Source organism: Pongo abelii, chromosome 6 (genome assembly GCF_028885655.2).
Source record: "Pongo abelii isolate AG06213 chromosome 6, NHGRI_mPonAbe1-v2.0_pri, whole genome shotgun sequence".
Classification (NCBI taxonomy): domain Eukaryota; kingdom Metazoa; phylum Chordata; class Mammalia; order Primates; family Hominidae; genus Pongo; species Pongo abelii.
In genome coordinates, this window is record NC_071991.2 from 80,940,456 (window position 1) to 80,959,347 (window position 18,892).

An 18,892-nucleotide genomic window follows, 5' to 3' on the forward strand; every position below is an offset into this window, starting at 1 on the left:
ACTCATCGTTTTTTATGGCTGCATAGTATTCCATGGTGTGTATGTGCCACATTTGCTTAATCCGGTCTATCATTGGTGGACATATGGGTTAGTTCCAAGTCTTTGCTATTGTGAGTAGTGGCACAATAAACATACATGTGCATGTGTCTTTATAGCAGCATGATTTATATTCCTTTGGGTATATACCCAGTAATGGGATGGCTGGGTCAAATGGTATTTCTAGTTCTAGTTCTAGATCCCTGAGGAGTCGCCACACTGTCTTCCACAATGGTTGAACTAGTTTACAGCCCCACCAACAGTATAAAAGTGTTCCTATTTCTCCATATCCTCTCTAGCACCTATTGTTTCCTGACTTTTTAATGATCGCTATTCCAACTGATGTGAGATGGTATCTCATTGTGGTTTTGATTTGCATTTCTCTGATGGCCAGTGATGATGAGCATTTTTTCATGTGTCTGTTGGCTGCATAAATGTCTTCTTTTGAGAAGTGTCTGTTCATATCCTTTGCCCACTTTTTGGCGGGGTTGTTTTTTTCTTGTAAATTTGTTTGAGAAGGCAGTGTGTCTGTTCTCAGAGTTCGAATGCCATGCTGGGAGAAGTACTGTTCTCTTCAGAGCTGTCAGACAGGGACGTTTAGGTCTGCTGAAGCTGTCTGCTGCCTTTTGTTCTGATTTGCCCTGCCCACAGAGGTGGAATCTACAGCAAGGCAGTAGGCCTTGCTGAGCTGTGGTGGGCTCTGCCCAGTTCAAGCTTCCCTGTCTCTTTGTTTGCTCTGTAAGCACAAAACCGCCTACTCAAGCCTCAGCAATGGTGCATGCCCCTCCCCCTGCCAAGCTACAGCATCGCAGGTTGATCTCAGACTGCTGTGCTAGCAGTGAGCAAGGCTCTGTGGGCGTAGGACCCACCGAGCCAGACACAGGAGGGAATTTCCTGGTCTGTTGGTTGTGAAGACTGTGGGAAAAGCATAGTATTTGGGCAGGAGCGTACCGTTCCTCCAGGTATAGACTGTCACGGCTTCCCTTGGCTAGGAAAGGGAAATCCCCTGGCCCCTTGCACTTCCTGAGTGAGGCGACACCCTGCCCCACTTTGGCTTGCCCTCCATGGGCTGCACCCACTGTCCAACCCGTCCCAATGAGATGGACCAGGTACCTCAGTTGGAAATGCAGAAATCACCTGTCTTCTGTGTTGATCTCGCTGGGAGCTGCAGACTAGAGGTGTTCCTATTCCGCCATCTTGGAAGCCTCCTTTTGGTTTAAATTTTCAATGTTATGCCAAATACACCGCTAAAAGTGATGATTCTATAGCTAGGAGATTTCTTTCCTGTTGTGAAATAATGTTTGTCCTTCCTACTGTATGTTTTCTTTTTTTTTTTAATTTTCACTGGAACTAAAAGTTCTGAATCATTGCTATACAGGAAGTATATATTTTCATCACAAATAATTTTATGAGAAATGTTAACTTGAAGTTTTAAATAATGGATCTCCTTTTGTAAATGAACAAACAACTTATAGGATAAGGATTATGTTGTTTTGCTTGTTTCTAATCCTTCTGCACTATAATAAATTAAAGACCTTGTTCTTTTGGTTTCTCCTTTTACCCTTTCTTGCCATCCTAGAAGATGTTTGGAAGTTGCTGATTTGGAGAATAATTCTGTGCAATAGATATTTCTAGTCTATTTAGGGATGACAAACAGGATATTTTCTTCCCTGCCTTGGGACTTGACATGCTTCTCTTTGACTCCAAGATTACTCCCTTCTTCCCACTTTGCCAGCTAACTCCCACTTCTTTGTGAGGGTTCATTGCGGTGGCACTTTACTTCCTCAGGAGAGTCTTCCCTAGCACTGTCTTGTGGGGTGAGGTGCCTCTTCAGTGTTCTCTCTTGAATATTCCCTCACATCCCCTGAGTTTAGGCTGTTATAGGCCACACCATACTTATGTGCTTGCTCTAGGTTTCAAGATCCTTGAACTCAAGACTTTGGAGCATGTATTGACATGCCCAACACCAAACATACTACCAGGCATTTGCAAGTCGTCGAATATTTACTGAGTGCATGTGGTGATGGATGAGGATAGTGGAAGAGTTCATTGATTGTCCACATATACCTGTAGTTCGTTGGGAAAAATAAGATTCCTGCATGTCTAGATGATGATTTTCATCACTTTCACCAGTGAATGGTATGAAAAGAATTGCTTACAGTCATTAACACACAGTTGGTTTGCTGCCACAAATTCCTACCTAACTGCTTTACACAGAAAACTAGGTGAATGTGAAGCCATTTATCAGAGGTGCTTCTTTGATCATCACACTTAATCTAGACCAAGCTTGTTTGCAGTGCCCCGCCCTTATCTATCTATCAGATTATTTTATTTCTGTAACATCCAGTTTTTCCACTAGCTGGCTATGCTCCACCTTTCCCCAAGCTACCAACATACTTGCCATTGTGTTCTGTCTTGAGCTGCCTTCCTGAGCAATACTGTTTACTTCCAAACCTTTCTGTATGTGTGGCAGAGAGAGTCTGAACAATAAATGATCTGAGTGATTTAGGCAAATCACTCTTCTAGGCCTCATTTCCTTCATGTGAAAGGGAAGATGTGAGATTAGATGCCCCTAATATATTTATATATATATATAATTATTATATATTTTTTATTTTTAATATATATGTGAGTGTGTATATATATATACATACACACACACACACACACATATATATACACACACACACACATATATACATAAAATTTTTTCTCCAGTACTACTATTATCTGAGCCATTGAGCTTGGTGACAAATTGGTTATGGGGAAAAGAGTGGATTGAAAATTGAATTTTATGGTCTGATGTTGGGGAGCATAGTGATGTCCTTAACTGAGAAGAATAGATATAAGTGAGAGGATGGATTCGAGGGGAGAATGTTGATTTTGGTTTTGACTAGTTGATTTTGAGCTGCCCTTTGGGAGGAAGTTGGGAATGCAAGCTAGAGTTACAGAGTTACAAATAAATGTGCAGACTTGAAAGTCCTTGATATAAAGGAAATACCTGAATCTTTATGTATAAGATCTGCAAGGAAAGAGTATAGAGTGAGAAGGGAGGAGGGATCGATAAAAATAGAAGGAGGCATAAATCCAAGAGTCAGGAAGAGGAGCAGGATTTCTATCTGGGAACTCTACTTTTGACGTTTTGATAAGAAAGAAGAAGCTATACTGTAGTGTCGAATGCCACAGAGAAGCAGATTAGAAGTAGAAAAGTTATTAAAATAAAGTAATTTGGAGACCATTTATATGATCTTTATAAGAGTATTTCTACAAACTGGTGGGAGTAGAATACTAACTTCAGGGAATTAAGAGTTGGAGCAGTTCACATTAGGCAATAAGATCAGGTGATGTTTCTAAGAAATTTGATGGTGAGGGGAAGAGAGATAAATGCATATATGAAGAGGCAATAAAGTTAGGAAAATATTTATTTCAAGGAAGGAAACCTTGTAATTTTTTAGGCCAAAGAAGAAGCTGTTAGTGAAAAATGAGTGGTAAAGCAAGAAAGAGAGGGTGTAATCTCTAAAGACAGACCCTAGAGAACAGGGAACCAAGAAAGCAGGTAAAGGATTTAACCTAAGAACAGAGGAGGGACATTTGTTACTTGAGAAAAGAGGGAGAAAGAAAGAGAATGAATAAAACTGAACAAGAATTACTGGGACAGAAAGGAAAGAATTATAGGAAATTCCTGTTAAATGACATGACATTTTCAGAGAAGTAGTAAGTAAAGTCATCCACTCATAATAAAGAGGAAGAAAGTATGGGCTCTAGAACAGTGGTCCCAGCCTTTTGGGCACCAGGGACCAGTTTCGTGGAAGACAATTTTTTCCACAGATCATGGAGGGAGAGTGGGGAATGGTCAAGATAAAACTGTTCTACCTCAGATCATCAGGCATTAGGTTCTCATAAGGAGCATCCAACCTAGATCCTTTGCAGGCTCAGTTCACAATAGGGTTTGCACTCCTGTGAGAATCTAATGCCACTGCTGAACTTACAGAAGGTGGAGCTCAGGCGGTAATGCTTTCTCACCCGCAGCTCACCTCCTGTTGTTCCTTGTAAGGCCCAGTTCCTTACAGGCTACAGACCAGTACCAGTCTGTGGCACAGGGGTTGGGGACCCCTACTCTAGAAGATAATGAAATAAATTTAGAAGTGAGACATGAGGAAATCCAGTAGATCGCCTATCATAGTGAGCCAAAAAAATCAATAAACAATACTAAATGTCTGGCTGAAGTTGGGGTGGTGACTTTGTAGTGGAGTTTTTCAACCTGATTTTAGACTTGCCCTATATAAGAGCTAGACCAAGGCAAAGGGAGTTGGAACAGAATGTGATAAGGAAGCAAAGGGTGTAGCTATTGATGACGATAGAATTATGGTCTGGAAGCAGAAGTTTGTGGCTAGGGACGTGCCAATCCCTTCTCCAGATGTGCTGACTTAAGGAGAATAAAGAGGGAACAGTGCCTCCTCTGATGACCTTCAGTAGTGCCAGTGTTGTCTGGGAAAAGCCAGGTTTCCCCCAGACAACATTGGGACATACGAATTGGGCATAGAAGGACCATTCTAAAAAAAGTTTGAAGATATAGCTGGGGTTGTTCAGAAAAGATTGACTACCCCAAGAGGGAGCAGTGGAAGAGCCAGTAATAGTATTATAAGTGTATGTGTACGTGTGTGTAGAAAGGACAGGGAGAGGGAAAGAGGCAGAAAGACAAGGTGAAATAGGAAAGAGAGAATTGCAATAGACTGTAAAAGAAGATAAAGGTAGCAGAGAAGATATAAAGTTATTGATATTGATATATATCCAGTGATAGATAGGGGACATGGAGGGGAAGTGGACTGTTTTGTAACTGGTGTAGAATAAACCAACCCCAAGTTTTGTCACAGTGGACTCAGATGCAGCAAAGGCTTCATGCATTCAGGATGCCTATTGTTGATTGATCGCTACCTGATCCTAATAGTAGAAAGGACCACTGTCCAAGTTACTGGAACAAACTTTTTGTGATATTTGAGTAAAGCATTCATGTCAGAATTTTCAGACATACCTATAGGAACAAAATAGGTCAAAAATAGTCAACTATATAAGACTGGTATCCTTACGTTAATTCTTAGCCAGCTAAACTGTTTGCCACTACATGATATAATCAATGTAGGAATGGGAACGATACAATTAAACTATACACCCCTTCTCTCTGCTTTGAGGAAGGTTAGTTATAGAATACCAGGACTGGAAATAATCTTACAATCATGTATTTGAACTTCTTCATTTTATAGATGAGGAATGTGAGGTACAGGCATGTGAAGGGATTCACACAAAGTAACAGCCTAGTCTCTTCTGTTATATTTTTTGGCTTAACTCCTTTTCTCTAAATTAAAAACTCTTCCTTATCTTGAATCTGGTTCTTTCTGTGTTTATAGCCAATGTTTAGATGACATCAGTAACACCCCAGATCAGATCATGGAAACAGCTGACAGAGTGAAAAAGCCCAGAAATCTAAATGAAATTTAGAATTTTGAACATTTTTATTTGGCTTTGAGATTTTAAATTCCTTATGAAAATATTGTTTTGATATGTATATGTGTGCACACTTGTTCTTTATTTTTAAAAGGGATTAAAATATCCGGGCATGCCAAACTTTGCACCAGATGAACCAGGAAAAATCTTCTTGATGGATCTGAATGAACAAAACCCAAGGGCACAAACACTAGAAATCAGTGGTGGATTTGACAAAGAATCATTTAATCCACATGGGATCAGTATTTTCATCGACCAAGGTAAAGCCTGTATGTTTAGGGATAAGGGGGAAATGAGGGAAATAGAAACCATTTATCTCCAGCCCCTCAATATTTATGTAACAGGAAGAGAGAAGATGCTATTTTACCATACAGATGTGTTTTTGTAAAATGATAAATAGGTATAAAACATTGTAAACATTGCATTAAAGAAGGAACACTAGTATTTTTGGCCCTATGTGGCCTCCTCCTCTTCCTTCTATCCACTTGTCTTCTTGTTTGACTGTCACAACTTGTTTGAATACTGTTCTCAGAAATCTAACATGTAAACTAAAGGCCCTTTAGTTTAGTTGTCACTAAAGACAACTGTGAGACATTAAAAAACATAACATAAAGGGGAAAAAAAACAAATTAGACTCATCAAAGTTAAAAGCTTTTGTGCTTCAAAAGACACCATCAAGAAAGTGAAAAACAACCCAAAGAATGAGAGATAGTATTTGTAAATTATATATTAGATGAGAGGCTTGTATTCAGACAATATAAATAATCCTTACAACTTAACAACAAAACACGATATAATTTAAAAATGGACAAAGTATCTACCTAGATAGACATTTCTCCTAAGATACACAAAGGCCTGTAAGCACATGAAAGATGTTTATCATCCTTAGACTTTAGGAAACTACAAATCAAAACCAGAATGAGATACCATTTCACACCCACTAGGATGGTGATAATTAAAAAGACAGACAATAACAAATGTTGGCAAGGACGTAGAAAAATTGGAACCCTCATACTTTGCCAGTGGGATTGTGAAATAATGTAACCACTTTGGGAAGCAGTTTTGCATTTCCTCAACATGTTAAACACAGTTACCACACAATCCAGCAACTCTGCACCTTGGTGTATGCTCAAGAGAATTGAAAACATATCCATGCAAAAACCCGTACACAAATGTTCATAGCAGCATTTCTCCTAATACAAAAGGTGGAAATAACCCAAATGTCTATCAACTGATGCATTCATAAACAAAATGTGATAGGTGTTTATACAATGGAACACTATTTGGCAATAAAAAGAAATGAACTACTCATGCATGCTATAATATGGATGAAGCTTGTAAATATTATGCCAACTGAAGGAATTTAGTCACTAAAAGCCACACATTATGTGATTCCTTTTATATGAAGTGTCCAGAATAGGTGAATTCACAGACAGAAAAATTGTTGGCAGGAGCCAGGGGAGTGGGGAAGGAGGAATAACAGCTAATGAGTAGGTGATTTCTTTTTGGGTGATGAAAATGTTCTGGAACTAGATAGTGGTTATGGTTGCACAATTCTGTGAATATACTAAAACCCACTGAAGTTTACATTTTAAAAGTCTGAATTCAATGGTGTGTGAATTATATCTCAAAAATATATTATAAAAACATGTTATTAATATACCATATATGCTTTAAAAACAATAGTTTCCAATATTATTTTTGACTTGTTCACAGTTCATAATTTCAAACATTTAATTTAAAAATATTTTTGGGTCTATACAGCATGAAGAAAAGTAAGAACAGGGAAACCTCACTAACAGTAACCACATGAAAGGAGGGCCAAATTGAAGTGCTAGAATACCATGAAATCTTATATACACTTTTATTTGCTTAGCAAGCTCTGCTTTAAGAGATAATTGAATCTAACAATTTTTCACTGGTTTATAGTATACAAACTATTTTCATATATAATGGTGTCTTTACTTCTCGAAATAAAATCCTGGGCCCAACCTTGACACTTCCTCTCCCTGGCCCTTTTGATCAACTCATTATAATGTTTTGTTTAATGTATCTCTCCAATATCTCTCCAGTCTGAAATATCTGTCCACCTCTCCCCATCCTCACTGCCACCAGCAGTTCAAGGCCCCAGCATGCCTTCCCTGATTCTGCATGGGCCCCCAACTGTACCTTCCTTCTCATACCACCTCAATTCATTGTCATAGTAAGGATTGCTTTTTATGCAAATCTGATTATGTCCCTCTTTTCATCAAATTTTCCATATTATTCTGTCACTCTGAGGATAAAACCCAAATCTCCAGAATGGCCTGGGTTCCTGGGTGCTTCCCCTGTACCTTCTGGCATCTGTATGCTCTCCAGTTTCACTGGAAACCATTCTCCCCCAGACTCTCTGGACCAGCCATACTGGATTTCTTTTCATTCGGTGAAGTGTCTCATGCCTCAGGATCTTTACATCTGCTGTTCCCTCTGCCTGGAATGTCCTTCTGCCACTTCTGACTCACTCTTTGTCATCATTGAAGCCTCAGCTTAAATATCATCTTCTCAGGGAAGCCTTCCCACCATCTTGTTCCAATTTGTGTACCTTGCTATATTCCTTCTCAATGTACCTCTTTTTTAAAATCATTCATTACAGTGGTAACTAATTTTTTTTTTCTTTTTGAGATGAAGTTTTGCTCGTCACCCAAGCTGGAGTGCAGTGGCACAATCTCAGCTCACTGCAACCTCTGCCTCCCGGGTTCAAGCGATTTTCCTGCCTCAGCCTCCCAAGTAGCTGGGATTACAGGCATGTGCCAACATGCCCGGCTAATTTTTTGTATTTTCAGTAGAGACAGGGTTTCACCATGTTGGCCAGGCTGGTCTCGAACTCCTGACCTCAGGTGATCCACCTGCCTTGGCCTCCGAAAGTGTTAGGATTACAGGTGTGAGCCACCACTCCCAGCCTACAGTAGTAACTATTTTTTTTAAATGTTAAAGGATAGCAATTTTCTTTCCCTCTTGCTCTATAGCAAGTTCCTAAACTTAACTGTTACTCTTCAAATGAATGACACTCTATGAAGAACGTGTCTCCCCACTCTAGTATTCTTTGTTTTAATTTATTTAATAATTTTTCCTCCTTGTTTTCCTCTCTCAAATATAATCACCATAAAAGCATATGTGATTTGTCCATTGCTGGATTCTGACAGTCTAGAACAGTATCTGGTGCACAGTAGGTACTCTATGAACACATGCTAAATGAATAAATAAACGAACCCTGTAGGACAGGCAGAGCACATAGTAATATTCAACTTTACAGATGGATACAATGAAGTTTAGAGGAATGCAGTGAAGTGTGACTTCACTTCTGCAATTAGTAAATGGCTGATCCAGAACTCAGACAGAGGAGGTCTCACTTCTAATCCTGTGTCTTTTACTAAGATGAGATTAGGACTCTGTTTAAATAATTTTAAAACCACAACTGTTTTGCCTCACACTGTACAAGACATAAGATTCTTCATTGGAGATGGTATAATAAATGATTAGATTTACCTGAAACTATTTCATTGCATGGGATCGTATTAGAGGTAGAGGTGGAGGTGGGTTTGGGGCTTTTTTTCTTTCGTTTACTTTTTTTTGTTTTTTGTTTCTGTTTTTGTTTTTGTTTTTGAGATGGGACATGTTTATACAATAACAGTCATATAATCAGGCTTCCATAAGTTGAGTATATTATGATTCACAGCTTATCTTATTTGTTTGTCATCTCCCTTAATTATGGATTTAATTCATAAGGCCAAAATATTACACATAGAAATAGAGATGGAATGAGGATATGAAGAAGAAAAGTATTCTCACTAAGTGTATCTTATTTGGAAAGAGGGATTCAGTAGATGCACTAGAAGAAATGAAGTCAGGACAGCACATGTGATTGTTCACTATTGTGTCTAGCAAAAGACTGAAGGTCTGTGTTGCGGCTGAAATCCAACCCATGTTCTGTTTGCCAAGCCCTGAGCCTTGGAACAGAGCTGGATCACACCAGAAGGAAGATTTCCTCTGTGAGCAAGCATCTTTCCTTAATTTGCATCAAAGTGCCCATTGTGTTTCAGAGGTCCTGGTTATGAATTTTGCGTCTCAGGGTTTGGGCTTGTTCCATCACGTGCTTAAAAACTACATTTGGGAAAGGAATAGGGAAGATGAAAACAGATCAAGTCCTACAGTGGGAGGATGGGACCAGACCCTTTAAAACTCCAGAGCTTATCAAACCTAGAACTCCTGATAAGCCAGAAGACAGCACTCTCAGAGGCCAAATTACTACCTTCAATCTTGTTCACAGCAGTTCACATTCCAATTGAAATGGGTAGGTGACATTTCTGAGGTGGGTACTGCCTGGAATTAGTTAGTTTGTTTTATCTTGCATTCATATTTACATGCCATGTCCATTGAGCTCACTAAATATTGTTATGTTGGCTTGTGTCAGAAATTCATTGTCTAGCTGGGAAATGTTGCTTATTTTAAGGTGTTTACACTGCCCTGACATTCACTGAGCTTCTGTTGCAATGTAGATAATTATTGCACACACACAACATCTCAGCAAAGTTTTGTTTGCTTGCACTCACTTCTCTTGCTGAAGGGCTATCTCGGGAAACCACATCCCTGTTTATGCATCATTATAGTTCTGTAGGCTCCTGTTAGACAGGATATGCGTATAAGGTGAAGTGACTATCACAAAACGTCTTAGCTCTGCCACTTTGTGGTGATGAAATTGCTGATGGGTCATTCGCCTCCTGAGCTTCAATTTCCTCAACTAAATCTGGATTCTGGCATTTGTCTGACTTACCTATCGTGTAGACTATGAGGGTCAAATGCAAGATGTATGAAGAAAACTTTTGGAAGTGACCAAGTTTTAAAACAAGTCTAATATTAGTTGTGATAGAGGTAACTTTCTTGGAAATTATGCCTTTTTTCCATGTAGACAATACTGTGTATCTTTATGTTGTGAATCATCCCCACATGAAGTCCACTGTGGAGATATTTAAATTTGAGGAACAACAACCTTCTCTGGTATACCTGAAAACTATAAAACATGAACTTCTCAAAAGGTATGGAATGAAAGTATTGTGCGGTTCTATTTACTTTGCACCTCTGCTGTGTGCTTTGTTTTCTTTGGTTCAGCAGGCTTTCTTAAACTTTTGTTTTGAAATTGTTTTAGATTTTTTTCTAAAGCTTTCTAATGATTCCCATGGTGACTCTTCCCAGCACCTCACTAGAAATTGCCATGTTAGGTATTGAATATGCCTATATTTTCCAGCATTTTGAAAGCATTTTAATCCTATAAAGGTGCTCAATTAGATTCCCAGCTCTAATTCCATCCTCTTTACCACAGCAACTCAATACCTACTATCGGTCTCTGTTTAAACACCTACACCCTTTTTTGGTTGTCCTGGTAGGTTGTGTTCTGTGAGCCTCACCCAATGGGTGTTATAACCAACCTCCAGATGAGCCACTTCTTTGTTTAATTACAGCTTTAAAGTAGAATTTTTTAAAAGCCCATGGGCACTTATAAAAATTACATTTGTTAAGCGTTGACTATGTGCCAGGCACTACGCCAGAATACTTAATTTAACTTAATTCTCACAAAGCCTTTAATAATAGGCATGGGTAAACTAAGACTTAGAGAAGGTTTGGGTTAGGTAACTTGCCCAAGTTACACAATTTGTAAGTGGCAGAAACAGGGTATAAACCTAGATCCATCTGAATTCAAAGCTGAGCTCTCAATTGCAATGAACATCTTTCTTACTGCATTCATTAAAATAACAGGCTTTTCAGTGGAGAGGCTGCCTGTTTAAAGGCTGTAGCAAACAATAAAGAATTCATCTTTTATCAAATGGGCTTAACATTAAAAAACTGGCTCCAAAACAGTAAACTGTTTCATGGGATAGAAGAATAGGAAAAGAAAAGAAAGTTCGTCTTCTTTCCTTTGCTCTCTTTCTCAACATCATGTATTAATTTCTCCCCACAGAATATGGGGGAAACAAATGCAGAGCGTAGAAGTAAGAGAAGTTGAAGTTATTGAACTCTGCTCCTAATGCACTGTACGGGGTTCTGAGGCCATAGTGGAGAACAGGACTTCCACAGGGTTGCTGGGAAACTGTGGACAAGTCACTTAATTGGTGCCTCAATTTCTTGAGCACAATGGGGATTCTCATTTGCCTGACTTACCTAACTAGTGGATTGTGAGGATCAACTGCATTAGCATAGGATCTCACAGGAAGAGTCTCCCAGAAAGTGCAGCCTGAGGGCACACCTGATATGTGGCCACTTCATTAGGCAGTACAATCCCAGGAAGCAGACTTGAGAAACCAGTGTGAGGCAAGGAAGGGAGAATGTTACGGGTTGAATTTTGTGTCCCCCTGCCCTCCCCACCCCACCCCCCCGCCAAAAAAATATGTTAAAATCCCAACCACCACTTCCTCAGAAGGTGACACTATTTGGAAATTGAGTCATTGCAGATGTAATTAGTAAAGATAAAATCATGCTGAAATAGCATACCCTTAATGCGGTAGAACTGGTGTCCTTGCAAGAAGACAGGCAGATATACAGGGAGAATGCTATGTGAAGATGGATATTGACATGGAGTGATATATCTACAAGCCAAGGAATGCCTGGGACTACTGGAATGCCTTGCTGGAAGAGGCAAGGAAGGATCCTTCCCTAGAACCTTCAGAGAGAACATGGCCCTACCAACAACATGCTTTTGGATTCCTAGCCTCCAAAACTGTGAGGCAATACATTTCTGGTGTTTAAGCCACTGAGTTTGTGGTTCTTTGCTGTGCCAGCCCTAGGAAACACATACAGTGAGGGAGGTACAGCAAAGGCGTCATTAAGCCAGCCACTGCTAAGTGCAACTGACTGCTTGAAATCATGGGCTTATCCTCCAGTAATCAACGTAAGCTGCATCTCAGGACAATCTGGTCAAGGAGAAAAAGGGAGAAGGGTTTATCCACCAGCCCCATCTCCTATTAGTCAAAGGTTTGCCTCAAGAGGCCTTCATTTTCCCACGCTCTTGGTTGTTGTGCATGTGCAAGTCTAGTTTTGTGGTATCCTATGACTCAATGTCAACATGAAGTCTGGAAGTGGGAGGCAAGAGGCCCACAGTAGGCATGAGCTGAGACACTGCTAGGCTGCTCTTCTGGGAAGTACATCAGACCTGTGCAGAACTGGTTGAAATAGCAGCAGCTGGAACAAGGTAGGTGAGGCTATGAGGATCTAAAGAGGAGCCTGAGGGTACACTGGCACAGGCATTGATAAGCACTTACAAGGGGACATAACAGAGAGCTACAGAAACAAATTGTGAGGCAGTTTAACCTAATTTATGGTGTCAGGCAATACTTTTTGGAGTAAGGAATGCTTAAGCTGAGATACAAAAGTGAGTAGCCCAGTGACCTTGGGAAAGTCATTATATGTCAAAACCTCAAAGTATTTCCTGATTCACCCAAATTTTCCTCCCTAAAATTTAATCTAAAAATATTTAAGCATTATTTTTTCAAGTCACTTTTTTCTTTTCAAAAATAAAAATGACTTTATTGTTCTTACAGTTTGTAAGAATAAGACTTGCTCCATTTTAAAATGTCAATCAATGATATTGAAGAACGTAAGAAAAAATATCACCCATAATTCCATCTACTCAGAGAAAATATAAAGGTCGAGATGAACTGGGTTATGCTATGATAACAGGACAGCAAAACCCTAACATCTTGGTGGCTCAAAACTGCCAAGGTTTGTTTTGTTTTCTCATGCATGCTATGTATCCAGTGTAGGTGATTTAGGGACTGAGTTTCATATTATCCTCATTAAGGGCCCTAGGAGGACCACAGTCTCTATCATCATAAAAGTTGTTCATTACTGTGGAAACATGAGGGAAACATGGTGAAGCAAGCGCTGGTTCTTAAAATCTTCCATCCACAAGCCACTCACCTCATTTCATTTCATTTCATTTCATTTCATTGGCCAAAGCAAGTCACATGGCTGTGCCTAACTGCAAGGGGATGGGGAAGTGTAATTCCTGAAGGAGGATAACCATAGCTATCAGTGAACTGCACTACAACTGTCACAGATAACCATGATCAACCTTTACAAGTCAACAGATTTTGGGGTTTGAGATTTATTTGTGAATTTATTTCTTTTCACTGATTTCTGTGAAAGAGAAGAGTAAGAAAATAACAAATGGCTAAAGAAAACTCATCAGGGCAATGCAGAATCATGATTTTCTGTGGAATTCCTTAATCCATACTAGTTCATGTATCCTTTTTCAAATTGATGAACATATTAGTCTATGTAGAGATTAGTGATTTTGACAAGGATAAAGGATATTTAAATACCTCATGGGTCTCTTTTTCCACCTCTCTTTCACCTTAGTGTGAATGACATTGCGGTTCTTGGACCAGAACAGTTCTATGCCACCAGAGACCACTATTTTACCAACTCCTTCCTGTCATTTTTTGAGATGATCTTGGATCTTCGCTGGACTTATGTTCTTTTCTACAGCCCAAGGGAGGTTAAAGTGGTGGCCAAAGGATTTTGTAGTGCCAATGGGATCACAGTCTCAGCAGACCAGAAGTAAGCTCTTTTATGTATTTTTCTATCCTTTGCCCTTGACATTTTGGTGGACTCCTTTCCTTACGAGGAAGTTACTTCCTTACTTAGGCTTACATAGTGAATATATGTGTGGAGGGATCAGTTGTGGCCAGGGTTCACACTAAATCTGTGATCCTAAGCAATCCATTTGTTTCCTTGGACTTTAGGTTCTTCTCAGTTAAAGGAGGGATGTGGACTTACGGATATAAGGACCTCATTCCAAATTTTTACATAACTCTTGAAACACACTTTCCTAACACACTACAGAGGAAGATAAATGAGCAATACCCCTGCCCCTTATGAAAGTACCAAGTATTTGACCACTTATGCTAAGTTCAGTTACACAAAAGCTCTTAGGAGAGAGGGTAGGCTGCCTTAGATTGGGCATAGGGATTGCATAAGTTTCAGACTTACTGACTTACAAAAGCAGACCATTCAATGAGAAAACACTATTTTAAACAGCATGAAATTTTATGAGAAAACACTTTTAAAAAGTGTTTAAAAATTGAAGGTTTTTTATAAACAGAAGTACCTTGAATATTAACATGTGTATTTGAGATAATGAACAGAGATGAACCTTGTAGAAAACACCTCTCAGTGTCCTTCCTCTTTTAAAATATTGTGATTGAGCTTTGTGGTCATTTGATACTTCTTTTCAAGCACTAGTTTTTAGAAGTATATACACTTTTGGCCTTATAAGAGATCCACTTACCTTCTTTCAGTTTAAGGAAAAAGTTGTGACTTTGAAGTAATAAGATTGAGCCTACATATGTCATCTAAAAACCCCAGTTTCATTATGGTCATAACTCATATTCAAATCCTGTTTAAAGCACTTCAAGAATATTAAAAATACTACTCCATTATCTTCTTTTGCTGTGGTTTAGAAAAGGATTGCAGTGGTACTTTCAAGGAGTGTGCATTTTTATACCTCTTCTCCAAAATAAAAGTGAGTGTTGTCTCTCATTACCACTTGCTTAAGTGTAAATGTCATTTACTTCAAAGGTATGTCTATGTAGCTGATATTGCAGCTAAGAACATTCACATAATGGAAAAACATGATAACTGGGATTTAACTCAACTGAAGGTAAGAGTACCCTGTCTGGCCCACACAATCTGACTTCTTACCTTAGTCGCATACTTGACCCAGGAATGTGCCCCTTGAATGAGGAAAACATGGCTATTTGAGAGCAATGCCAGTGAGATTATGCATGTGTTTCTAAAATACAGAAGCAAAGCCCCCTAAAAATACCAATTTTAGGTGCCAGAAGAAGCTGTAGGGGTTGTGGGGATGAATAGGGAAGAAAGCAATGAATCATTGAGACAATGTCTTCACTACTCCCTCTTTGTTGTAAGGTGATACAGTTGGGCACCTTCGTGGATAACCTGACTGTCGATCCTGCCACAGGAGACATTTTGGCAGGATGCCATCCTAATCCTATGAAGCTGCTGAACTATAACCCTGAGGACCCTCCAGGATCAGAAGTAAGTTCCTATACCTCTCTGAGCTCACAGGCAAAGCTGCAAGAACAAATTTGTTGGGGTGACTTGGGAGAATTTAAGCCAGTCACATTTGGTGTTATAGAACTAAAGAAATTTTACGTATGAGAAAAGTAAAGTTTTTGACAGGTAGGGAGATAAGGTTCGTTAACTCTTTTAGGCCACCATTAACTTTTCAATAACTCTTGCTATTGAGAATAATGGAAAAACATAAGCTCAATTATTCATATTGACCCAGATTGCCATATCATACTTCCAATCAGGAGATAGTCTCTGAGCAGGTCTTGCAGTTAGACAAAGAGAGAGTTGTATATGGTACCATCTTCTTTCACACTGTCCAACATGAAGCTCAGATTAAAGGATTTAAATAACTGTCACCTCCAAATAAAATGAGTTTTTGCCTGTAAGTTCTAACATATATGATGGTGTTGAAAATTGTCTTATTTTCGAGATATCATTTGTGTTATTTTAAAATATCTCTTCTAAAACAATAGCATAATCCATTGAATTTTCTACATTAAAAACAACATTATAAGATAACTGCATTTTCTATGGCATTAAGGTTAACAATTTAAAAATCTTTAGTGAATTTATATATAGCTATAAATTCTAGGCACACTCAGAGATTTATTCACAAAAATTTATTGAGTACCTGTAATGTGTCAGACACTGTTCTTATGTTTAGGATATATCAGAAAAAATATACAGAAAAAATATAAAGGGGGACAGACAATGAACAATAAGCATAAGAAATAAGTAAATTACATAGTAACTTTGAAGATGGCAAATTCTATGGGAAAAAATGCTCAGCAGAGTAAAGGGGATCAGGATTACTATATGCAGGAGGATGAGCAGGTCCTACTACTAAAGTCAGAGATCAGGGTAGGCCTCATTGAGAAAGTACAATTTGAAAAAAATTAAAATGTGTGAATCCACATTTGGGGATTTGGGAAACTGAAATTCAAATTCAAACCCAGTAATTGGCCTAGTGGGTAAATTAGGACATACAGTTATTTCTACTTCCAATATTGCTGTTTTTCAGTTAAAAATATGATTATTTCTTTTTTTATTAATGTACTAGTCACAGCTTCTTAAAAAGAACACAAGAAATGTAAAAAGAAACAAAAGTCCAACCTAAGCCTAGAACCAGAATTGTTACCCTAAACTAGGAAGCAATCCTTGCCTCAGATATGTACCCCTAAGAGTGATAGACAAAACTTTCCTTTAAAAGCCCAACCACAATGTCTGCCTTAAGGAAGTGAAATATGATACATAGGATTATTGGAAAATTGTTTAGGATCTTTTTCATATCTCTATTTTCAAGTTGAATTATTTTTAAAATTTTAGATAAGACTTTTTATCACAATTACTGACACCCTTTAATTTTGGTTGAATCTCATGTTTTCTACATGAAATCAAAGCTTAAGTATTTTTGTGTAACAAACCTGAGATGAAGGATCTCCCTTAAGATAAAAAAAAGAACAAACTCTATTCTAATAAGAGATATCAATATAGACTCATAACTCATAAATTTCTAATTTTTTTCCTTTAATTCCAAAATAAAAATTTAATTTTATTTTGTTTGAGTGAACTTCATCCAGCCTATTTGGAAGCCTGAGTGCTTAAATATATACTGATTAGCAAAGTTAAGTGTATTAATCCTGGGATCAATAACAGTACTAAGCAGTGATGTGTCAGATGAAATTCCAAAGTAGTATCCATTATTTATGCTTTCTAGCAACTTTGCAGATGTGAAGGGGCTCCAGCTGTGATGACTGCCATCCCATCAGTTACCAGGTTGGGTTGGCTGGATAACTGGGTGTTTCTTCATGTTTTGTCTTGTTTCTCTTCCCATACTGTAATCTCAAAGGCAAGATTCTTCCCACAGAGGGAGGACCACTATCCACTTGAGAACTAAATAAGAGCATCTTACCTCCTTCTGTAAGGGACGCCTGCACTAAAAAAATTGTGTAAGTCATCCCTGAGGAATTTGGCTAATGGCAGAAAGCCAGTTCACTTTGGTGCGTAGATATCTTTATGACATTAGTACTTTCATCAGAAGAAGAACAATTTATTGAAGATATACAGATTTTAGCTTCTGATTTCTGAAAAATAGATTTATCCTAGAATGTTTGGGAAGGACAACATCATGAAACAGCTGTTTACTCACATAATATACTAATAAACGATCTTTTCTTGACAGGTACTTCGCATCCAGAATGTTTTGTCTGAGAAGCCCAGGGTGAGCACCGTGTATGCCAACAATGGCTCTGTGCTTCAGGGCACCTCCGTGGCTTCTGTGTACCATGGGAAAATTCTCATAGGCACCGTATTTCACAAAACTCTGTACTGTGAGCTCTAGACTCTAGATAGTAAAAAAAAAAAAAGGTCTACATATTTGGTAAAAGTAAACTGATAATTGTATGATAAGTGGAACTGTAAGTAAATAGCAAACACCAACCAGTGAGTGTGGCTTTTCTTATGGATAGAAGTAAAGGAGCAGACAGAGATTCCATGATAGCCATCAAATTGCAAGTCAGGTTAATGACAGTCCAACAAGAAGCCAAACTTTACGGATCTTTGTTAGCAGCCCCAATATTCTTTCTACAATAAAACATGTGGACTATGTCCAGTGAGGTCTCCAACTCACCTAGAAGTCCTTGGTAACTGGGTCCAAGTTTCCTCCTACAGTTTTGACGTTCTGGGTCTCCTACAGTCCAGACCAAAAGAAAAGCTAATGTTCAAGTATTTATAATCCCTGTTCTCTCCCCCCAGTTGTGCTGGGCACAGACAGTTAATTAAGTGTTCCAGTCAGCAGATAAAGAATTAGCATCATGTGATTGCCCAAAGCCCTTAGAACTTGCATTCTCCCAGGGTACTGACACATAGGAAATTGGGTTCTGAGAAATCTGACAGTTGGGCCTCAGAGGCTACCTTAGGGCAGGGGGTGCTTATCTGTAATAGGCCCTTATATGTATTGATGTTTGTATCTGAAGTGCAGTTGGCCCTCTGTAACTGTGAGTTCTACATCCATGGATTCAACCAACCAGAGATTGAAAATATTTGCATCTGTACTGAACATGTACAGACTTTTTTTAGTCATTAATCCCTAAACAACACAGTAGAACACATATTTACATAATATTTACATGATATTAGGTTATAAGTGATCTAGAGATTACCTACATAGGGGAATGAACATAGGTTATATGCAAATATGATGCCATTTTATATCAGGGACTTGAGTATC

The 18,892-nt window shown here is 38.6% G+C and overlaps 1 protein-coding gene across 1 annotated transcript in view; it reads left to right on the forward strand.

The window, feature by feature from the left end:
• Positions 1-18,686, forward strand: part of PON3 (paraoxonase 3) — a 32,571-nt gene extending 13,885 nt beyond the window's left edge. Inside the window, exons 4-9 of the mRNA XM_002818241.3 lie at positions 5,633-5,798; positions 10,484-10,610; positions 13,927-14,127; positions 15,148-15,229; positions 15,499-15,627; positions 17,846-18,686. Of these exons, the coding sequence (XP_002818287.2) occupies positions 5,633-5,798; positions 10,484-10,610; positions 13,927-14,127; positions 15,148-15,229; positions 15,499-15,627; positions 17,846-18,004 (864 nt within the window). The 3' untranslated portion in view covers positions 18,005-18,686. The remainder of the gene's footprint in view (positions 1-5,632; positions 5,799-10,483; positions 10,611-13,926; positions 14,128-15,147; positions 15,230-15,498; positions 15,628-17,845) is intronic.
• The last annotated feature ends 206 nt before the right edge of the window (positions 18,687-18,892 follow it).